The sequence below is a fragment of the Panthera tigris genome, chromosome C1 (assembly GCF_018350195.1).
Source record: "Panthera tigris isolate Pti1 chromosome C1, P.tigris_Pti1_mat1.1, whole genome shotgun sequence".
Lineage (NCBI taxonomy): Eukaryota > Metazoa > Chordata > Mammalia > Carnivora > Felidae > Panthera > Panthera tigris.
The window spans coordinates 157,535,635-157,558,635 of record NC_056667.1 but is presented as its reverse complement, the minus strand read 5'-3'; the positions used below and the strand labels follow the sequence as shown (position 1 = coordinate 157,558,635).

General features: G+C 35.6%; 1 protein-coding gene across 3 annotated transcripts in view; it reads right to left on the bottom strand.

Annotated features, from left to right (window-relative positions):
• Positions 1-369: 369 nt before the first annotated feature.
• The window catches only part of UBR3 (ubiquitin protein ligase E3 component n-recognin 3), a 234,227-nt gene continuing 211,595 nt past the window's right edge, over positions 370-23,001 (bottom strand). For all 3 annotated transcript variants that reach the window (XM_042994657.1, XM_042994658.1, XM_042994659.1), the window contains exons 36-39: positions 8,701-8,880; positions 4,009-4,218; positions 3,092-3,231; positions 370-2,787 (exon numbers count right to left, since the gene is read on the bottom strand). In XM_042994657.1, coding sequence (XP_042850591.1) covers positions 2,670-2,787; positions 3,092-3,231; positions 4,009-4,218; positions 8,701-8,880 — 648 coding nt within the window. In that variant the 3' untranslated portion in view covers positions 370-2,669. The remainder of the gene's footprint in view (positions 2,788-3,091; positions 3,232-4,008; positions 4,219-8,700; positions 8,881-23,001) is intronic.

Genomic DNA, 23,001 nt, shown 5'->3' with positions numbered 1-23,001 from the left:
TCACTCAAAATAAACAGACTCATAAAGCACTTCAGATTTCTGAAGTGTAGCTGGAATTTTCAGAAAGCAGCAAGGACCACACAGTGTTCCTCAGATCTGCATATCCACTTCCTTCTCTCCTACTTCCAAAAACACACACACTTATACCAAGAGCTTTGTATTCATTTTAAGACAAGGACAGAAGAAATAGGAACTACTATGTAAACAAAAGGTATTAAGGGAAAGCAAACCCTTTATATTTAACCCTACCTTAAAGCAACTATTAGTTATGTTATGCTTTGATCTTTTCCACTATGCTCACTTATATATATTATTGTCAATACCTTTGAAAAAAAGAAAAACATGTAAGAATTAAACATTTTAAGGACCTTTCACAAACCAAATGACAGTAGGTTTTTATTAACATATCTTACAATGTTGATTATTCCTAGTTTTGTAATCTCTGCTTAATTATAAAGATTGATTTAGCCTCTACAGTAATGTACTGTATTTAAATGATCATTCATACAAGATATCACACCAGTACATTTTTTTTTTTTTGAATAATATACACACATCACTCTAGCTTGGACCTGTTATTTTTAAAAGTGGGTTTATAAATGGGACTTATAAAAGTTATGGGGGAAAAAATTAAAGTTCTAGTTTAGCAGCATGCATGTATGTAATTCAAGTACAATTTTCAACCAAGTGCTTTTTAAAAATTTACTGGTGACTAATTCACCAATATCAAAATAAACACTATCAAATACCCAAATTTTAATGTTAAGGCTAATATTTTCACTTCACATCCATATGCACAACCATAAAACATTCCATTTTAAATATGTAGTAATCAAAGTCGGAATACATTATACCATGTATATATAGCATCAGAGTTTCAAACTGTAGAATTATTCAAGTTCATGAATCCTGTAACAGTATTTACTAGAGATTTAAATTAGCATTTTGCTCTTCAACCACACTTACAAATGGTCTGGTATTCATAATGACCGATGCAAAAAATATGACAGGCTGAACTTATGATACAGTATTTAAAAAAGTAGCAATGTGTTGGAAAGGACAACTATTTAGTTAAACAGAATCAGTCTCATCTTTCAGAAAGTTATCTTAATATTTTGGAAATGTATATAAAAATAGCAAGCTATTTCCATGTATTTTATTGTAGAGCTATAGGTCATTTTTTGACATTTTGAACACATTTGAACATGTACTGTTCTGCTCTATTGTAATGCAAGACCATCATTTAATGTCCATTTTCACATTCTGTAATGTCATGTCATTTGATAATTTTTAGAACATAGATCTGACTTTATTTTTGTATTTTATCATTAGATGCTTTTTAGTTTTTTACATGTAAAAATGTAATTTTATATAACAAGCCATGGAAGTCCGAAGTACCAGGAACTGCTTGATAGCACTATATATTAAATAGTCATCAAATTACTAAATAATTTGGAAGAAAAATCTTGTTAGCAATATATAACATGCTTTTCTGTAATCTTCCTTCTCTATTTATAGAGTGGGTTTTAGCTCAATCATTCCCATTCTTACTGATTAAAACCCCGACAAACATAAATTGCTTTTCGCAGCAGCTTCTAAGAAGAATGCAGATGCGGCTCATTCATGAGGGTCATCACCACTGAGCCTCTTCTTTTCCTTTTGGGAAACCAAGCAGAAATAGCAGTGATTACGCTGCACAAATACAATATAGATGAACCTCTCGAGATGATAGGGAAGTTCCAAAACTAAGCTTCATTTGTGGGTAAGTCTGAGCATTTCCAATTCAATCATTTAAACAAAAACTTGGTTGGTAATAAAAGGGGGGCATGCACAAAATCAAAATCTGCCATGTGTATGCTCTTAAAACTTTCGATTTTACACCAAAATCTATTTGTTAATACCTCAAGTAATTCATCCAACTGAAATGGCAAATTTTGATTTTTAACGACTCCCTCCCCCAACCACACACATGTCCCCCAAAATGTACTGTATTATATTAACAGCAGCTATCTACTTATTTTACAACTATTTCAATTATTTACCTGGGGAGAATATTTATGAAATTCCTGAGAATGAATTAAGTTTTCAGCAAAGCCTTAAACTTTTAACAGATTCCTCACAATAAGAAAAAATTTTAAAGTCCTACTATTAGACCAACTTTTACTATACAGTATTTCACATAAATCATGTTTTACATTTTTTTTTCTAGTTACATACAGCAAAAATCTCAAATCAACACAAGAATGGCAGAGGGAAAAGATGCACTGTGTTTAGCAGATGCAAATTAAAACACACAGATATAAAGAAGCAGTAAAACTTTAAATAAATCACACCCACTCTAAGTATCAATGAATAGCTGATATGCATTGCTGGGAGAATAATTTTTAAATGATTTTGTCAACAAGTTGTGCTTATTATTAATTGTGGACTTAAAAAAAAAGGACCATTAAAGAATGATTTAACTTGTTATTTGTTATGTTCTCCAGATACTTAAAAAAAAGTTTATTATACCATTAATGTCATTACCAAGCACCTAATTTTGGAAAGGCTTCATAATATATGTTTTCTTTTTCTCTCTCAGCAAAAGCGTTAATCCCCAAAACTAAGGTAAAGCTTATTGTTGATAAATTCTTAATGAAAATGATATAATGCAATGCTGAGGTGGTGAATCACAGCCCATTGTAATGTGGACCCCATCTTTTATTGATGTGATCAAAAGTATGAGAAATCCACTGCTGCTCAAGAACTTTGTATCTTTCTTTACAAATGTAGAGAGGCTTGCCTCGCCTAGAATAAAAAGGGAAAAAAAGGCATTAAAAGTAATACAATACAGTGAAGATTTCACACACATTATTAAAAAATAGATTCTTTATGGTAAAAATCTCATATAGTAATCTGGTTTATTTCCTATTTCCTGAGCATATGGACGTGGAAAGTATCTCAAAAACTAGAAATAGCTCTAAAGTAATGACTGTCAGAATTTCTTGATAGAAAACATATTTGTTATTACAATTACAAAGCCAGGAATGGTACATTGTTCTTACTGATCAAACCTCAATAAAACATTTAAATATATCCATGTGCATCTAACCTAAGATCCCGATCTTCTTCTCCGTGAGCATCCAAATACACAGAACCCCACAGGCAGAAGCGGTGGCCTCGAATGATGATAATCACTGATGCATTGATTAAAAGGAAAATCCCTGTTCCAGCACCACAGTTCTGAGAATGCTAAAAAATTAAAAATATATCAATGATCTTCATGATCAAATGGACCTTATAAGAAAATAAAGAATGCCTTAATCTTCTAAATAATACTGAAATATTTCTTAATTTTTTTAAAAGTTCACTGATCCATTTTGAGAGAGAGAGAGAGAGAGAGAGAGAGAGAGAGAGAGCGCGAGCACGAGCATACAGGGGAGGGGCAGAGAGAAAGGGAGAGAGAATCCCAAGCAGGTTCTGCACTGTCAGCATAGGAGCGGGAGGCAGGGCTCATGAATGGTGACATCATGACCTGAAGTCAGATGCATAATCTACTAAGCCACCAGGTGCCCCTACTTAAATTTTTAATAAGATTTCATCTAAGTTAAACTTATAATTTCATTCTTAACACTTGATTAATAATACATTAGGAGGAATTTGGGTAAGGATTATATGGGAAAACAATTAAGAGCCAACTTATATCTAACTCTGAGGCTAGCATCCACAACAGCAGGCAGGACTGTTGTTTCATTGTCCATCATTTAAGAGCATGAGCCATTAAAGGGCAATGGGAGTAGGGAGAGGAACTGGAATTGTACTTAAGAAAAGTATTACTCACTTGAATTTTTTTTAACCTTTCTACCAGATTAAAAAGAACAAACAAAGGAACAAAAATGAAATCCTTGCGTACTGTGCATTTAATTCAAAGAGTAGTTAAATATGAAGAGTTGGCTTCACCACATATACCACATTTCCATGTGACAGATTTTAGTTTTCATAAATTGTATATTATTTACTATTACTTACCAATACACATTCACAGTAACTCTGTTGCTTGCAGCAAAGTCCTTTCAGGCATACAAAAGTACCACAAACAAGGCAAACAGCAGGATCTTTAGGAACTTTGGTGCAGACACTACAGGTCTTTCTGTGGTAGTACTGAAAAATGGTGTTATAATTCTCAGGCAACTGGAGCAGGTGTGGTAATTTCCATCTTGACTCTTGGATAAGCAAGGCCTAAAATATCCAAAAATACTCATTAGTCCTTTGTATTTAAGTCACTAACAAAAAAAATTTTTTTTCAAAATACTGTACTTATTTTTTAAAGGCTTGTTTTGTTTTTTGTTTCAAGTTTTTACTTAAATTCTAATTAGTTAATATATAGGGTAATATTGGTTTCAGGAGAATTTAGTGATTCATCACTTACATATAAAATACAGTGATCATCACAACAAGTGCCCTTCTTAATACCCATCACCCATTTAGCCCGTCCCCCACCCACTTCTCTCCATCAAGCCTCAGTTTGTTCTCTATAGTTAAGGGTCTCTCATTGTTTGCTTCTCTCTCTCTCTCTTCTTTTTCCTCTTCCCCTATGTTCACCTGTTTTGCTTCTCAATTTCCACATATGAGTGAAATCATATAGTATTTGTCTTTCTGACTTAAAGGCTTTTTTTTTAAAGAAAAAGCCTCTGTATGCATGTGGTATATCTTCTTTGTTAAAACTCTTCTCATTTTCATTTTACAAATGACTAAAACAGTGCTTCAACAATTACCAATCTCTACTTTCATATGTAGTTTCCAATTACAATATGATGTCAGTTTTTAGATTAAGCACATTGAAACCTGTTAATACTTTACAAGAAAAATATTCAACATAACTGAGAAAGCATGGAAAATATATCTAGATGTACTTGTTTTTAAATAGGCTTAATGCAACATTTTAAAAAGTTAAACATTTTTAAAACCCAAGTTTTGATCTTTCTCAGATAAACAATTTATTGGCTTTTTTTTTTTTAAAGGTAAGGTCATAGTTGTAACTTATTATTTCTACCTCGATACTGTATAATCTAGAATCTCCTTCTTAGAAGATGTAAAATCTACTCACACCACAAGCTGTTAAGGCCTTTTGTATCCATAAGTGCTGGGGCTTAAAACTGTTTTCAAAAATTTTCTGCTCTAAGTACGAAAAAACCTGCCAAATTAAATTTCCCTGCATACTATACTTTATTCGTTATTCGCAGTTGTACAAAAATACTGGTAATAGCACTAATCTTCTTCTAGATGCCTCTCCATTAACACTTAAAATAGATAAAATGTAGTATGAATCTATTATCTCAAGAAACTGTATAGAAGGCAGGCAATTCATATGGTGATCACTTCACATTACCTACAGCCATAATCCATCTAAATCAAAGCAGTACTTAAGCAGCCAGCTTGGCACTTATCAATAAGGTCATGGATAAAGTAGCCATGGAGGCAAGAGTAAGGACAGCATATGGCTTACAATATGCTACTTGCCTGTATTCAGTGTCCAATCCCACACTGCAAAGATTGTATATTTTGTAATGGGTTGATTATATTACACTCTTCCATCAGTGGAAGGAATAGCCATTTGTCCTCACTGAACTTGATACTTATCTAGATTAGGTTGTAAATTACCCAGTAGCTCACACCACATGGTCTTAAAGAATTCTCTTCAAACAAAGAGATATAAGGTCAATAGGTAGATGTCTATGGAATTAACTGATTCTAACATATATTCAAAAATCTGAAAAAATTGCTGATCTTTAAATGATGAACTTACTTTGCTGATCAATTTTTAGATGGCACCAGCTGGAAGAAAATAACTATCAAATGGGGTATACGCTCCTACAGAATGAGGTATACAGCCTAAACCAGCAACCAGTATATATGGGTGATCATTTTCTCACAGATGAAATGCACCAATCTGGAAACCAGGGAGTGCAAAGTGGTTTTGGCATCTCTCAAGATTACACCTAAGAATTCAGTTTTTTATTTCTGTTTCCCTGCTATTCTGAATTCCTGTGTGATTTTAGGACCATCCTAAGGAAGCTGTGTACTATCCTCCATCAGAGGATATAATAATATTTCTACCAAATTAGAAACTAAATGTCATCTGGCCATTTTAGGTTCCCCACATTACGAGGAGAAGAAAGGAATGGCTTACAGCATTATCTGGAGGGACTGACCTTGACTATCAGGAGGAACTGAAATATTGCTATACAATTAGCAGCAGTATGTTTCGAAGTTAGAGATCTTCCACCCCCCCGCACCCCCCCCACCTGCCATGTCCCAAAACTGTTGCAATCAAACTGTCTGCCTATAACCAAAGAATCTTAGCTGGTATAAAAAAATTAGAAGTAGTAATTCAGGCTATCTTTCAAGGGTAGTTTTGTTAGACTATTCAGCTCCAATCACTGTTTATCTTGTTCAAACTTAAAATTCCAGGTAAAGAAAATCTGGTTGATCTGGGTCAGGGTAAGGATTAGAGACAGAACAGAATGGAATAGGAACAAGCACAGGGATGCAGGTCAGATATAAGTACATTCAAATAACTGGTAAAAATTCAATGTAAGTAGAAATAAATAAATGACTACTATTCTGGCTCTAAAACAAATCATTATCACTCAATTTTACAAAAAAGATTAATTATTTTTAAATGATGCTTTTTTTTTTTTTTTTAAGTAGGCTCCATGCCCAGCATGGAGCCCAACACAGGGCTCAAACTCACGACCCTGAGATCAAAACCTGAGCTGAGATCAAGAGCTGGATGCCTAACTGACTGAGCCACCCAGGTGGCCCTAGATGATAAATTCTTATTATCCATCAATATCCATACCAATAATCATATATCAAACATGTAAGCTTGCTATTATGCAGTCAAATGAGTGAATTTTTATCTATTGCTTAACTCATGACTCCTATGAAGACAAAAAATTTTAAGTACACTTATCACTTTCTCCTGTCCTGGTTCTACAATTATACCCATCTCTTACCCCTAGTCATTCCTTATAGGTTTTGAGACATCAATATGTAACTTCAGATTCTAGCTATAATCTATAAATAAACTACTACATAGGACAAAATTTTTACACATAATATACAAGGTTCAATGTCTTGAAATTCTCTTTCCTTTTAAAAAAAGAGCATGAGATATTATCTCCTTGAGGATTTCAACAAAAAACAAAATGAACAAAAGCAGAGATATTTTTTATTTATGCTTACCTTGCATTTATTATTCACCCAGTGTTTTAAAAATTAAGTCTAGTCTGACATCTCCCTCTAAAATACTCATTTTCTGTCCCTTGATGTTAAAATTCTCATTTTCCCTGAAACATAGCCCTTCTTTCATCAGTTCTATTTCTACCAATGATATCATCCTACAAGTTAACTGTTCCACAAATATTTATTAGGTGACTAGTCTGTATCAGGTACTTTCTAAGAGCTAGGAATTCAAGGATAAATAAGGAACAATTTTTGCTTTTGGAGCCCCCATTCAGACATATTAAACAAACATAAGTGATAAATATGGCAACTGTTAGTGACCATGGCAAAAGTACTGTCATACAGCACAACAGAGAGAGGGGATTAGAACTGAAGAGGAAGATGGGTTATCAGAAAAAGCTTTATAGAAGAGGTATGTGTATCTTAGCAAAACCTTAATGGGTGATTAATTCAACATGAGAAGGGTAGGAAAACTGCTTTAGATAAGAGCAACAGCAATAAGCAATGACACAGATGTTTAAAAATATACAGCACACTTATGAAACATTCTTCTGTGGTCTGAGCAAGGTGGTAGCAGGGGAGTGACATAGAATGAGGTTAGAAAGGCAAGCAAGATGGTGAAAATTCTTGAATGTCATGCAAAGACTTCCTATCTTCCTCTGGCCAATGGGGTACCATCAATGGTGTTTTAAGCAAGACCACGTTTCTATCAATCTATGTCTCCTAGCTACTACTCTTCCGATGATTTGAGTTCCAAGGTCTTAAAGTCAAGTACATCTGGTCATCAAGCCCTATATATTTTTTCTAAAATGTCTCTTGCATTGGTTACATTCTAATTTCTACTATGCCAGATTTTCTACTATCTAATTTCTACTATAACACCAGATTTTCTTCACCACCTAAACAATCCCTGACTTTCCTGTCTCCTTCAATTTACCTACTAAAAAAACCTCCCAAATTACCTCCCTAATACACTAATTCCAGTTCTCAAAAACTGTAGTTCTACCTATAGAAGAAAGTCTGAGCACCAAACCATGGCATTCACAGCCACCTCCCACTGCCCCCACTCTATCTTTCCAATTACCTCATCTCCAAAACAAATTTTTTTACCAGCCAAGCTGGCAGCATAGGCAAATTGTAAAGTTAAAACAAGGCCTCTTAAATCTGCTAGTCCAGACCTTTGACTTTTAGGTGACAGTTCTCTTTCCAGTAAGCTTACAAGTTCCTTGCCCATCTTAAAATTGCTTTGTATCTTCCAAGTCTAGTACTATCATAATTTAATGCATTCAATAAAAATTTGATGACCTAAAACAAACTAAAAGTAATATATTAATAACTTAGGTTTGTTCACTGAAATATTTCTGCTTTTATACTCATTATATAAGCAAAACCATTTTTTCAACATCAGTTTATTAACAAATGCTGCCAAGAACAGATGACCAGAAATTTTTAATTATTATTGTTTTTACATACCTTTCCTTGTTCTGCATGTCTTTCAGTAAATGAATTTATCTCAAAACACCACTGAGATATAATATCAAATGCTGGAACTGGCCAATCCAGACAGGAGGCACTGATGAATGGATGTTCTGTTTGGTAAAACGTTGGCAGAAGTCCCAGGCAGCTGGAAAGAACTGAAAATTCTTCTTCTTCCTTTTAGACATGAAACAGGAAATTCTCAAGACATTTCATCAAGAACATTCATTTCTCATTAAAGATATTTTAAGTGTCATCCTTATCAACTGCTTTCGGACAGTAAGAAAATTTTCTTAACATTCAACTAAAGAAAAATGAAGGGAGTAGGAGGAGCAAAGGAGAGAGAATAGGTTTCTAGCTTTTATATTCAAATATCCCTGGTATTTCTCTTTGAAATTCAAATCTTAAACTGCCATACCATCTGTGTCTTCTATGTATTTATTTTTTAAATAGTGTTGTCACATTTCTGATGAATACAGTCTATAGAACCTAGCTACTCTGTGAGAGCAAATGTTTTTGGGGCAAAGGGAAAGTGGCTTTTGATTAAAAACACACAGGCTGTCAGTGTGGATGAACAGTAAAAACATGGAATGCACGAGACATAGTGCAAAATAATTTGCCTGGACCCTGAATGAGTGTAAAACAGTTTTTTATTTACTCTTTTATTTAAAAAGTTTTTAAATGTTGATTTATCTTTGAGAGAGAGAGAGAGAGAGAGAGAGAGAGAGAGAGAGAGAGAGGGAGAGGGAGAGAGGGAGAGTGGAGGAGGGACAGAGGGGGAGAGGAAGACACAGAATCTGAGCTGTCAGCACAGAAGCCGATGCAGGGCTCAAACTCACAAGCCAGGAGATCATGACCTGAGCTGAAGTTGAATGCTCAACCAAATGAGCCACCCAGGCACCCCAACAAGGTCAGTTTTTAAAAGAGGGTGGAGTTTCTAAAAGCTTGAGAGATCTAAGTGCCAGCTAAGCTGAAGCTCTACTCTGTAATAAAAGAACCAAAGAATTCAGTGAGCCAAGGACACATATCCTGATTTTGAAAAGAATTTGTTATTTATTTATTTTTTTAACATTTATTTATTTTTGAGACAGAGAGAGACAGAGCATGAACAGGGGAGGGTCAGAGAGAGGGAGACACAGAATCTGAAACAGGCTCCAGGCTCCGGCCTGTCAGCACAGAGCCCGACGCGGGGCTCGAACTCACAGTCCTCACGGACCGCGAGATCATGACCTGAGCTGAAGTCGGCCGCTCAACCGACTGAGCCACCCAGGCGCCCCAAGAATTTGTTAGTCTTATAAACACCAAAATACACCCCCCAATCCTTCTCTAACTAAAAGACCATTTAGGAGACTCATACGTTTACTTTCCCCTGTCCACTGGATCAGTTCCTATCATCCTCCAAATTCCAGGTCACCTGGGAATCCTTTCCCAACCAAACTTAATGACAACTTAGGTTACTCAGCTCCATTCAGATGAAGTTCATCCTTCCATACCTTGTAAACACTTCTCATGTTTATATTTTCTATTAATTAATTAATTTAAAAATAAATCAGCATTTCCTATAAGACTGTGGGAGTAGTCCCTGGGGATAGGGGCTGTGTACCTCCAGCACTTGGCACATAGTAGACATTCAACACACATCTGTTTGTAAAACTGAACTCATTATGTAGATTAAGCACAAAATTCTAAAATGTACAACAAAGAAAAATAAAGATAAAAAAGCAAAATGATACACAAGCTGAAAAAGATGTTAATGTTTAAAATCTCTAGAAATGAGGCTGCAAATCCCCCATTTACATAGCTACACAAGGCATCTTAAAAAACAACTTTATTGAGGTGTAATTTATATACCATAAAATTCATCCACTTTAAGTGTTTTTTGATGAATTCTGGCAAGTGTAGCCAAGTAACCACTACTACAATAAAACTTTGGAACAATTCCATCCCCTCCAAGTTTCCTTGTGCCTGTATGCCTTCAATTCCAGCCATTACTCCTGGCCCCAAGAAACCACTAATCCTGCTTGCTGTCATTATAGTTTTGGCTTTAAAAAATTTTTCACATAGATAGGCTCAAACAGTGTGTGTATATATGTATATGTGTGTGTGTGTGTGTGTGTGTGTGTGTGTGTGTGTGTGTGTGTGTGTAGATAGATAGAGAAAATCTTTTGTGCCTGGCCTCTTTCAGTTAGCAAAATATTTTGAGATTCATTCATGTTATTCTATCAGCAGCCCGTTCCTTTTTACTGCTGAGTAGTATTCCACTGCATGGATATTACCACATTTTGTTGATGTATTCACTAGCTGATGAATTCTGGCTTGTTTCAGTTTTTGACTACACAAATCAAGCTGTTATAAACATTTACGTAAAAGTCTTTATGTGAATATATGTTCTCATTTCTTTTGGTAGATACTCAGGATAGGAGAATTGTTTGGTTGTCCAAACATAGTAAGTCCATGCTCAGCTTTTTAAAGAAACTGCCACATTTTTTTCAAATTTGATTATAACATTTTGTATTCCCACCAGCAATGAGTGAGAGCTGCAGATACTCCAAATCCTTACCAACACTTGTAACATTAATTTGTACTCTTCTCATCAACAATGATGGTGAACACCTTTTTACTTACTTGTAGGTCTTTTATATATATTAAAAAATTTTTAATGTTTACTTATTTTTGGGAGGGGGGAGGAGAGAGAGAGAAAGAGAAAGGAATGGAGGGAGGGTGGGAGGGAGAGGCAGAAGAGAGAGAGACAAAGAACTCAAAGTGGGCTCCAGGATCCATGCTGTCAGCACAGAGCCTGAAGCAGGGCTTGAACTGTGAGATCATGACCTGAGCCGATGTCGGATGCTTAACCAACTGAACCACCCAGGCGCCTCTCTTTCACACATATCATTCCTATGAAAAGTGCCTATACAAATTTTATGCCCACTTTGTGGTTTTTGTTTTAATTATTGACTTACAAGAGTTCTTAACATATTCTGGATACAAGTCCTTCCTCCATATATTTTTTTAATTGAGATGTAATTTGTATTCCATAAAATTCACCCTCTTAACATGCACAGTTTAGTGCATTCACAGAATTGTGCAACCATCACAAACTAATTCCAGAATATTTTCATCGCCCTATTGTAAATGGAATTATTTCTTTAAAAAAAATTTTTTTTTTAACATTTATTTATTTTTGAGACAGAGAGAGACAGAGCATGAACGGGGAAGGGTCAGAGAGAGAGGGAGACACAGAATCTGAAACAGGCTCCAGGCCCTGAGCTGTCAGCACAGAGCCCAACGCGGAGCTTGAACTCACGGACCACGAGATCATGACCTGAGCTGATTAACCGACTGAGCCACCCAGGCACCCTGGAATTATTTCTTAAATTTCATTTTTGGATTGGTCACTGCCAGTGCAAATAAATTAGAAGTTTTTTTTTTTGTTTTTTTATGGTACATAGATCATGTATCCTATAACTCTGCTGAACACAGTGATTTGCTTTAATAGTTTTTTGGAGATTCCTTATAATTTGCCCACATAAAAGATTATCTAATTTGAAAACAGACGTTATTTTACCTCTTCCTTTCCAATCCAGATGCCTTTTATTTCTTTTTCTTGCCTAACTGCTCTTCCCAGAACCTCTAATTCAATACTAAAAAGAAGTGATGAGGGCAGCCATCCTGGTCTTGTTCCTGATCTTCAGGAGAAAGTTTCCTATCTTTCACTATTAATTATAATGTTAGCTATGCATTTTTCATACATTTCTTTTATTAGGCTGAAAAAAATTGCTTTCTGTTGTTTTTTTAGTGTTTTTACCATGAACAGGAATTGAATTTCGTCCAAAAAAAATTTTGACTACTGAGATGATAATATGCTTTTTAAAAATCTCTTTTATTGATATGGTGAATTAAATTAAATTAAATGATTTTTGTTGTTGAACCAACTACGCATTCCTAGAATAAACCCACTTGGCCATGATGTATTATCCTCTTCTACTGCTAATATTTTGTCAAGGCTTTTGCTTTATGTTCATGAAAGATGTGGGTTTGTAGTTTTCTCACGATGCCTGATTTGGGTGTCAGGGTAAAATTGGCCGATTAAAATGAATTCGGACTGTTTCTTCTTCCTCTGTTTTCTGAAAGAGTTTATATGTATCAATGGAATTTCTTCCTTAAATGTTTGATAGGATTCACCATGATGTTATCTTTGTTGGTATAAAGTTGTTGATTTTTCTTTTTTGGAACGATAATAATTATAGAGGTTTAATAGCTAAATCAACTTTCTTACTTTATACAGATCTAGTTAAGACTTTCTATTTCTTCTTGAGTCAGTTTTAGTAAGTTTTATTTTTCAAGGAATTTGTCCATTTAATCTACATTATCAAATTTATTGGCAAATGTTATTCATAATATTCTCTTACAGTTTTGTAGGGATGTTTCCTCCTTCATTCCTGATATTGGTAATTTGTACCTTCTTTTCTTTTTCTTATCGATCTGGTGAGGAGTCTGGCTCCTGGTTAAAATTCTACGTGTGATTTTTCAGACCTAACTATAGGCAATTCATAAAGGTTTTACTTCGCAGGCTTCGTGGATGAAAACTGCCCTCCCTACATCAGATCCAGTACACAGACAAAATGCACTGCAGTCTCTGAAGGAATTTCTAGTCAAGTTCTCAGCCCCCTACCCCCATCCTGTCACACTCTTTCATATATTTACATTCCCAGCCCTGGTACCTTATTCCTAGGCTTCTTTATCTGAGGCCTTGAGAAGGAGTGTCTTCTACTCTTATCCTTGTCTCCCCAACCCCTTCTCTATCTCAGAGTCCATAACACTGCCAGAGCTTTTAGTTCGGGGCTTTTGGGGCTCCTTCAACAGATCCCCGTATCTGTGCTGATACCCCTGATCCTCCACTGTTGTACCATTTCATTCCATAAGGGTAAATGGAACAGAAGGAACTGGCACTTCTTCTGGTCTTAGCCTCCTGCTTCACAGTAAGTCACTGAAGACCTAATTCTCTCACTTTTGGCTTGTGACTGACTTTAATCAGCTACTCTGACACCCAGCAGCTCAATTCTCTTTCTCCCAGCTCAGCTGAGCTCCTAACATTTTAGGTTTATCCATTTTACTGATCTTTACAAAAAAACAGACTTTCGACTCACTGAATTCCTCTACTGTCTCTTCATTACTCCTTCATTGATTTCTGCTCTAATTTTTGTAATTTCCTTTCTTTTAATTGCTCGGGGTCTAATTTGAAACTAGAAGCTTCATAAAGTAGAAATTTAGACAAATGACTTGAGAAGTTTCTTCAATTTTTTAAATGTTAATTTACTTACTTTTTTGTGTGGGGGCGGGGGCAGAGACAGAAGGAGAGAGAGGATCTCAAGCAGGCTTGGTGCTATCAGTGCAGAGCCCCATGCAGGGCTTGACCTCATGACCTGAGATCTGAGCTGAAATCAAGACTAGGACATTTAACTGACTGAGCTATCTAGGTGCCCTTAGAACTTTCTTCTTTTTAAATATAAGCATTTGAAGCTGTATCTCTCCAAGGACTGCTTTAGCAGCATCCCACTTTTTTGCTATGCTGTGTTTTCATTTTCACTCAGTTTAAGTATTTTCTAATTTCCTCGGAATTTCTGATCTAATGTAAGTTATTTAAAAGTATGTTGCTTAATTCCCACACATTTGGGGATTTCCATATTTTTTGTTATTGATTTCTAATTTAATTCCTGTGTGGCAGAAATGTGTTGTATGATTTCAGTTCTTCTGAATTTATTGATACTTGCATTATGGCTTGGCATATGGTATATTCTGGTGAATATTTCATGTACACTAGTAAAAAATATGCATTCTATTATTGTTTGGTGAAGTATTCTATAGATGTCATTACACCAAGTTGATTGATAGTATTATTCAGATAACATTTATACTATTTGGTTATCTGTCTACTTGTTATTGACTAGTAAGAAAGAACCCTGAAATCTCTAGTTGTAATTGTGGATTTGTCTGTTTTTTCTTTCAATTCTGTCAATTTCTGCATATGTAATTTGGAGTTTTGTTGTTTTGTGCATATATATTTATAAATGATTTATCTTCCTGCTGTATTGAGAGAAGACAGTTATTTCTAATGTAAGGCACAAAAATAACCTGAGAAAAAGGGAACTACCAATGGTAGAAAAATAGCAACATTTTCATCTTTGTGACAGGAAATCCAACGATCAATAAAAATTAACAAAGATTTACATAAACGTATTTCTTTTCTCCTGGGATTCCTAGGCTACTTCATGATTACTTGGCCTGTATTTTATGAAGCAGATACTGAGTCCAAATGCAGTTCACTAAAATGAAAGAATCATAGCTGAGGAAAAATTTATGAAAGAAATAAAAAATGAAAGAAAAGTTTCCCATTCAACTTAAACAAAACAGAGTGGCAGATTATTCTAAACAAAGAAAAGTCATGAGATACTTTTTTCAAGATCAGACAGTAAATTATCTTTTTAATTTTTTCATTCTCTAATTATTTTCAAAAGAAGTGCTATATAACAAGTAAATTGGAGTGAAAGAAAATGGCTCCTAAATATGGAACATGCTCAACCTTAGGAGGAATGCTAATAAAAACTACACTCAGATATATTTTACCTAGACAAAAGATCTAGAGGCAAAAATCAAACAGTGTGATAACACACTAAGTAGATACAAGTACAATATAGGGAAACTCTCATACATTACTGTCAACATAATTGGTACAACTTCAATTAAGGGTAGTTTGGTAACAACCATCATAACTATAAGTGCGTGTAAGGGCTGCCACAGCAAATCACTTCAAAGAATTTATTCTACAAATACAATAAAAAAAAACATGCAAAATTACTTGCATATACTATTATTCATTGTTGTATCATTTACAAAGAGCAAAGGACTAGAAATAACCCAAATATTTATTAATGGAGGACTGATTAAATAAATCCTGGTACCTCATACAATGAAATATTCTGAATCTGTAAAACAAAATGAGGAAGATCTTCATATATTGAATATGAAATGATCTCTAAGGACCCTAAATAGCCAAAGCCCATCTTGAAAAGGAAAAGCAAAGCTGGAGGCATCACAATTCTGGACTTCAAGTTATATTACAAAGCTATAGTCACCAAAACAGTATGGTACTGGCACAAAAATAGACACAGAAATCAATGGAACAGAACAGAAAACCCAGAAATTAACCCACAACTATATGGTCAACTAATCTTCAACAAAGCAGGAAAGAATAACAAATGGAAAAAAAGTCTCCTCAACCAGTGGTGTTGGGAAAATTGGACAGCAACATGCAGAAGAATGAAACTGGATCACTTTCTTATACCATACACAAAAATAAATACAAAATGGATGAAAGATCTAAATGTGTGACAGGAAACCATCAAAATCCTACAGGAGAACACAGGCAGTAACCTCTTAGGCATCAGGTGTAGCAACTTCTAACTAGACACGTTTCCAGAGGCAAGGGAAACAAAAGCAAACATGAACTACTGAGACTTCATCAAGACAAAACACCTTCTGCACAGTGAAGGAAATAATCAACAAAACTAAAAAGTAATCTATGGAATGGGAGAAGATATTTACAAACAACATTATCTGATAAAGGGTTAGTATCCAAAATCTATAAAGAACTTATCAAACTCAACAGCCAAAAAACAAATAATCCAGTTAAGAAATGGGCAGAAGACATGGACAGACACTTTTTCAAAGAAGGCATACAGATGGTTAACAGACATATGAAACATCACTCATCATCAGAGAAATACAAATCAAAACCACAGTGAGATACCACCTCACACCTGTCAGAATGGCTTAAACTAACAACACAGGAAACAACAGATATTAGCAACGATGCGGAAAAAGGGGAGCCCCCTTACACTGTTGGTGGGAATGCAAACTGGTGCAGCCACTCTGGAAAACAGTATGGAGGCTCCTCAGAAAGTTAAAAATAGAACTACCCTATGACCCAGCAATTGCACTACTAGGTATTTACCCCAAAGGATACAAAAATACTGACTTGAAGGGGCACATGCACCCCCAATGTTTAGAGCAGCATTATCAACAACAGCCAAATTATAAAAGCAGCTCAAGTGCCCATTGATGGATGAATGGATAAGATGTGGTATATATGTACAATGAAGTATTACTCAGCCATCAAAACGAATGAAACCTTGCCATTTGCAATGACATCTATGGAGCTAGAATGTATTATGCTAAGCGAAATAAGTTAAGCGGAGTAAGACAAATACCATATGCCATATGATTTCACTCACATGTGGATTTTAAGAAACAAACGAGCAAAGGGGAAAAAAATTGTCTGAGAGAACAAATTGATGGTTATCAGAGGGGAAGTGGGTGGGGAGATGGGTCAAATACGCGGTGGGGATTAAGGAGTGCACTTTCCGTGATGAACACCAGGTGTTGTATGATAGCGCTTAAATCACTATATTGTACATCTGAAACTAGTATTATACTGTATGGTAACTAACTGGAATTTAAATAAAAACTTTTTAAAAAAAGAAACTGTTTGTACTTTTGAATTTTGAAAACTATGAATACATTACCTGTTCAAAAAATATATATTTTTCTTTTCTGCAAACATAATTATTGCAGAGTATGTTTATAATATTTAAACACTAGGAAGTATGAAAAGATATCATTAAAAAACAAAACTTTCAACCATCTCTGTTCCCTTTCGATACAAATCTCAAACTCACAATCCCAACTCCTAGGTAAGAACTGACCATAATTTTTTTTTAAATGTTTTATTTATTTTTGAGACAGAGACAGAGCATGAGCAGGCGAGAGGCAGAGAGAGAGGGAGACACAGAATCGGAAGTAGGCTCCAGGCTCTGAGCTGTCAGCACAGAGCCCGATGTGGGGCTCGAACTCACAAACCGTGAGATCATGACCTGAGCCGAAGTCGGATGCTTAACCGACTGAGCCATCTAGGCGCCCTAGAACTGACCATAATTTTTTAATGTATTTTTCCAGAGTGTGTGTGTGTGTGTGTGTGTGTGTGTGTGTGTGTGTGTATAAACCACTATTTTCCCCCTACTGAATTTAATATAAGCATACCTTGCCTTTGTTTACTTAAAATATTTTTGAGATTTTTCCATATTAATACATAGAAAACTTTCTATTCTTTTCTTTAAAAAATTGTTTTTAATGTTTATTTATTTTTTGTGGGAGAGAGAGAGAGAGACAGAACATGAGTGCCAGAAGGGCAGAGAGAGAGAGAGGGAGACCAGGATCTCAAGCAGGCTCCAGGCTCTGAGCTGCCAGCACAGAGCCTAACATGGGGCTCAAACTCATGGACTGCGAGACCATGACCTGAGCCGAAGACAGATGCTCAACCAACAGAGCCACCCAGGTGCCCTCTATTCTCTTCTGAAGAGTATTCCATTGTATGAAAAAAAACACAATTTATTTAACAAGCTTCTCATTGATGGATACTTCAGATGTTTTCAATTTTTTTTGGCTATTTCCATGTCTATTCAGCTATCAATAAATTGATCATCCTATTATTGTACTAAAAGAGACACCTATAGATGAAGTATTCACAATTGTATTGAGATTCAAAGAGAGTACAACATGCAATATTTTAACAGTTTTTATAGACTGAATACTAGAAGAAAACTCAGTGCTTCAAAAAAAGTTTTGTGTAGCAAGCAGTAGCACAGTTCAGACGGTGATAGTTCAGATTTGGCATGCAGACTGACTGTGTTCAAATCCTGGCTGCTTTAAATACTAGCTGTGAGTCTTGAGCAGATTATTCAGCTCTGGGCCTGTTTACTTGTCTGTAAAGTGAGGACTATAACAGCCATCTCAGAATTGTTGTGGAACTTAAATGAATTCAAACGCAAAGCACTTAACAGTGCTTAGCATGTAGTCGGTATACAATAAATGCTAGCTATCAATGTAAATATTCATGGCAAAACTATTGTTTGACAGAAGAGAGAAAAAAGAATTAAAGGAGATATATTAGAGCACTGATTTTCAAATGTTGGGATGGTGGTGATAATCAAGGTCCCCTAGAAGAGTCTGATAACCAGACTCTTTTTTCTAAGAAAAATACACATACACAAACATTTTACAGGTAATGCTATGGAATTCAAAAATTACCTGAAGTCCCTCTGTAAGAATTCCGGAGTTAGGGGATAAATAAGACAGGCTGCATTTAAGTAGGAGAAAATATAGGAGAACCATATAGTTTACTATAATTAGCCCTCTACTACCATAGTAGTAGAAATAGTGTTAGGTTAAGACATTTAACCAAATTAGGAAGTCTAAAGATTACTGTGGAGAGCAGAATGTTGTGCTGGAATACGTACTAGGTACCATTCTTGATGAATTCCCATGCTTACCAAAATGTTAAAAAAATTTTTTTAAATGTCTTGTGAAACTCAAGAGTCTACTGTCTATTACAAATAATCATAGAATTTATTAGCAAGGTGGATAAATGTAGATGATTAATGTTCAAAAATCCAGTTGGATTTCTACATCTTAGCAACATACTAGAAAATATAATTTTAAATAATTCCATTTATAATAATAATAAAAAAGAAACAAAAAGAAATGCACAGGAAACTTTAAAAGAAGTCTCTTAGGATAGGGTACAAAAAAGGATGCTGCCTCCTTTCTTGATAAAAACCCTCAAGAAAGTAGGGATAGAAGGAGCATACCTCAAGATCATAAAAGTCATATATGAATGAACCAACACTAATATCATCCTCAGTGGGGAAAAACTAAGAGCTTTCCCCCTAAGGTCAGGGACAAGACAGGGATGTCCACTCTCGCCACTGTTATTCAACATAGTATTGGAAGTCTTAGCCTCTGCAATCAGACAACACAAAGAAATAAAAGGCATCCAAATCAGCCAGAAGGAGGTCAAACTTTCACTCTTCGCAGATGACATGATACTCTATATAGAAAACCCAGAAGATTCCTCCAAAAAATTGCTACCATTGATTCATGAATTCAGCAAAGTTGCAGGATATAAAATCAACGCACAGAAATCGGTTGCATTCCTATACACCAACAATGAAGCGACAGAAAGAGAAATCAAGGAATCGATCCCATTTACAGTTGCACCAAAAACCATAAAACACCTAGGAATAAATCTAACCAAAGAGGTGAAAAATCTATACACTGAAAACTACAGAAAGCTTATGAAAGAAACTGAAGAAGACACAAAAAAATGAAAAAAGATTCCATGCTCCTGGATAGGAAGAACAAATATCGTTAAAATGTTGATACTACCCAAAACAATCTACATATTCAATGCAATCCCTGTCAAAATAACACCAGCATTCTTCACAGAGCTAGAACAAATAATCCTAAACTTTGTATAGAACCAGAAAAGACCCCCGAATAGCCAAAGCGATCTTGAAAAAGAAAACCAAAGCAGGAGGCATCACAATCCCGGACTTCAAGCTATACTGCAAAGCTGTAATCATCAAGACAGTATGGTCCTGGCACAAGAACAGACACTCAGATCAATGGAACAGAATAGAGAACCCAGAAATGGACCCACAAACATATGGCCAACTACTCTTTGACAAAGCAGGAAAGAATATCCAATGGAATAAAGACAGTCTCTTCAGCAAGTGGTGCTGGGAAAACTGGACAGCGACATGCAGAAGAATGAACCTGGACCACTTTCTTACACCACACACAAAAATAAACTCAAAATGGGTGAAAGGCACAAATGTAAGACAGGAAGCCATCAAAATCCTCCAGGAGAAAGCAGGCAAAAACCTCTTTGTACTTGGCCGCAGCAACTTCTTACTCAACACATCTCCAGAGGCAAGGGAAAGAAAAGCAAAAATGAAATACTGGGACCTCATCAAAATAAAAAGTTTCTGCACAGTGAAGGAAACAATCAGCAAAACTAAAAGGCAACCAACAGAATGGGAGAAGATATTTGCAAATGACACAGATAAAGGGTTAGTATCCAAAATCTATAAAGAACTTATCAAACTCAACATCCAAAAAACAAATAATCCAGGGAAGAAATGGGCAAAAGACATGAATAGACACTTCTCCAAAGAAGACATCCAGATGGCCAACTGACACATGAAAAAATGCTCAACATCACTCATCATCAGGGAAATACAAATCAAAACCACAATGAGATACCACCTCACACCTGTCAGAATGGCTAACATTAACAACTCAGGCAACAACAGATGTTGGCGAGGATGCAAAGAGGATCTCTTTTGCATTGTTGGTGAGAATGCAAGCTGATACAGCCACTCTGGACAAGAGTATGGAGGTTCCTCAAAAAACTAAAAACAGAACTACCCTATGACCAAGCAATTGCACTACTAGGCATTTATCCAAGGGATACATATGCACTGTTTCGAAGGGACACATGCACCCCCATGTTTATAGCAGCACTCTCAACAATAGCCAAAGTATGGAAAGAGCCCAAATGTCCATCGATGGATGAATGGATAAAGAAGATGTGGTATGTATATACAATGGAGTATTACTCGGCAATCAAAAAGAATGAAATCTTGCCATTTGAAACTACGTGGATGAAATGGAGGGTATTATGCTAAATGAAATTAGTCAGAGAAAGACAAAAATCATAGGACTTCACTCATATGAGGACTTTAAGAGACAAAACAGATGAACATAAGGGAAGGGAAACAAAAATAATATAAAAACAGGGAGGAGGACAAAACAGAAGAGACTCATAAATATGGAGAACAAACTGAGGGTTACTGGAGGGGTTGTGGGAAGGGGCATGGGCTAAATGGGTAAGGGGCACTAAGGAATCTACTCCCGAAATCATTGTTGCACTATATGCTAATTTGGATGTAAATTAAAAAAAAAAATGACTTAAAAAAAAAAAGGATGCTGCCTGTTACATCCACTGTTCAAAATACTCACTAGACATGTATTAAGACAATAATAGAAAAATAAATATTTGAAGGAAAGAGACAACATTCTCATTATTTTCAGATGATATGATAATTACATAAAGCACCTAAAAGAATCAACAGGCAAACTATTCGAATTAGTAAGAGTTCAGCAAGTGACCAGTTACAAGAACACACCAAAATTAATAGTATTATTCTATATCAGCAAGAAGTAATCAGTGTCACAGAAATAACACATCATTTAGAAAGAAACTAAAACCATAAAGCCTTTTGGGTTCACTTTATGAAGAATGTTCCAGACTTTAAGATGACAATTTTAGGAGTGCCTGGGTAGCTCAGTTGGTTGAGCATCTGACTTCAGCTCAAGTCATGATCTTGCAGTTTATGAGTTCAAGCCTCACATCAGGCTCACTCCTTTCAGCACGGAGCCTGCTTCGGATCCTCTGTCCCCCTCTCTCTGCCCCTCCCCACTTGTGCTCTCTCGCCTCTCTCTCTCAGAAATAAAGTACACATAAAAAAGATGACAATTTAAAAATTCTATGAAAATTAAAAGAAGCCCTGAATGGACATATAAACTATGTTCAATGTCTTAAAACTACATGTTCAAAGCAATTCTCATCTAACATCTTGTAGGCTACTGGAAGAAAATTGACAAATTGATTATAAAAGTATTTGTGAGAATAAATATATCGCTAACCAAAAAAATTAAATGAAAGTGACACAAAGAAAAAAATGTGAAATCTACAAAAGTTAGATTACACAGATGACAGAAATCTAAACAAAAAGAGAACTTCTACCTAAAGTTGTAATCTAACTTCAGTTGAATATATCCATATCCAAACAACCCCTCAACTTGAATATATGCAAAATTCTTTCACTCAGGTCTGACCCAGAGATTTGTTCCATACTTCCTCCTTCTATTAACTATACCAGAAAGGTTCAAGTCTCAGAGGCCCAAAACCCAAGTACAGTGTGACTCTCTCTTCTCCCTTGACTCCCACATGTTCAACTAGCTGTCAAATCCTGACTATTCCACCTCTGTAATCTTTAATTGCTCCCTATCCTCTTCTATTTCTATTATGTCCTTCCCCAACTAGCTTTTCTGTTCCCAGGCACCCCATTCCTCACAGTCTCAAATCTGTCTAATATTAGAATGAAATTTCATCCTGAAATAAAATTTGAATCATGTCACATTTTTGTCCCAAATCTTTCAATGGTCCAAATTTCTTCATGTGAAATTCAAGATTCACTACAACTTCCCCTTAATGTATTTCTAACACTAAGTAGCACTGCTCCTTTCAGGCCTCCTAATTGATGCATTCCTTCCCTGTTCTAAGCATGTGCCTGGTGCTCTACTATAGGCATCACTGTACACCCAACCCCCAACCAA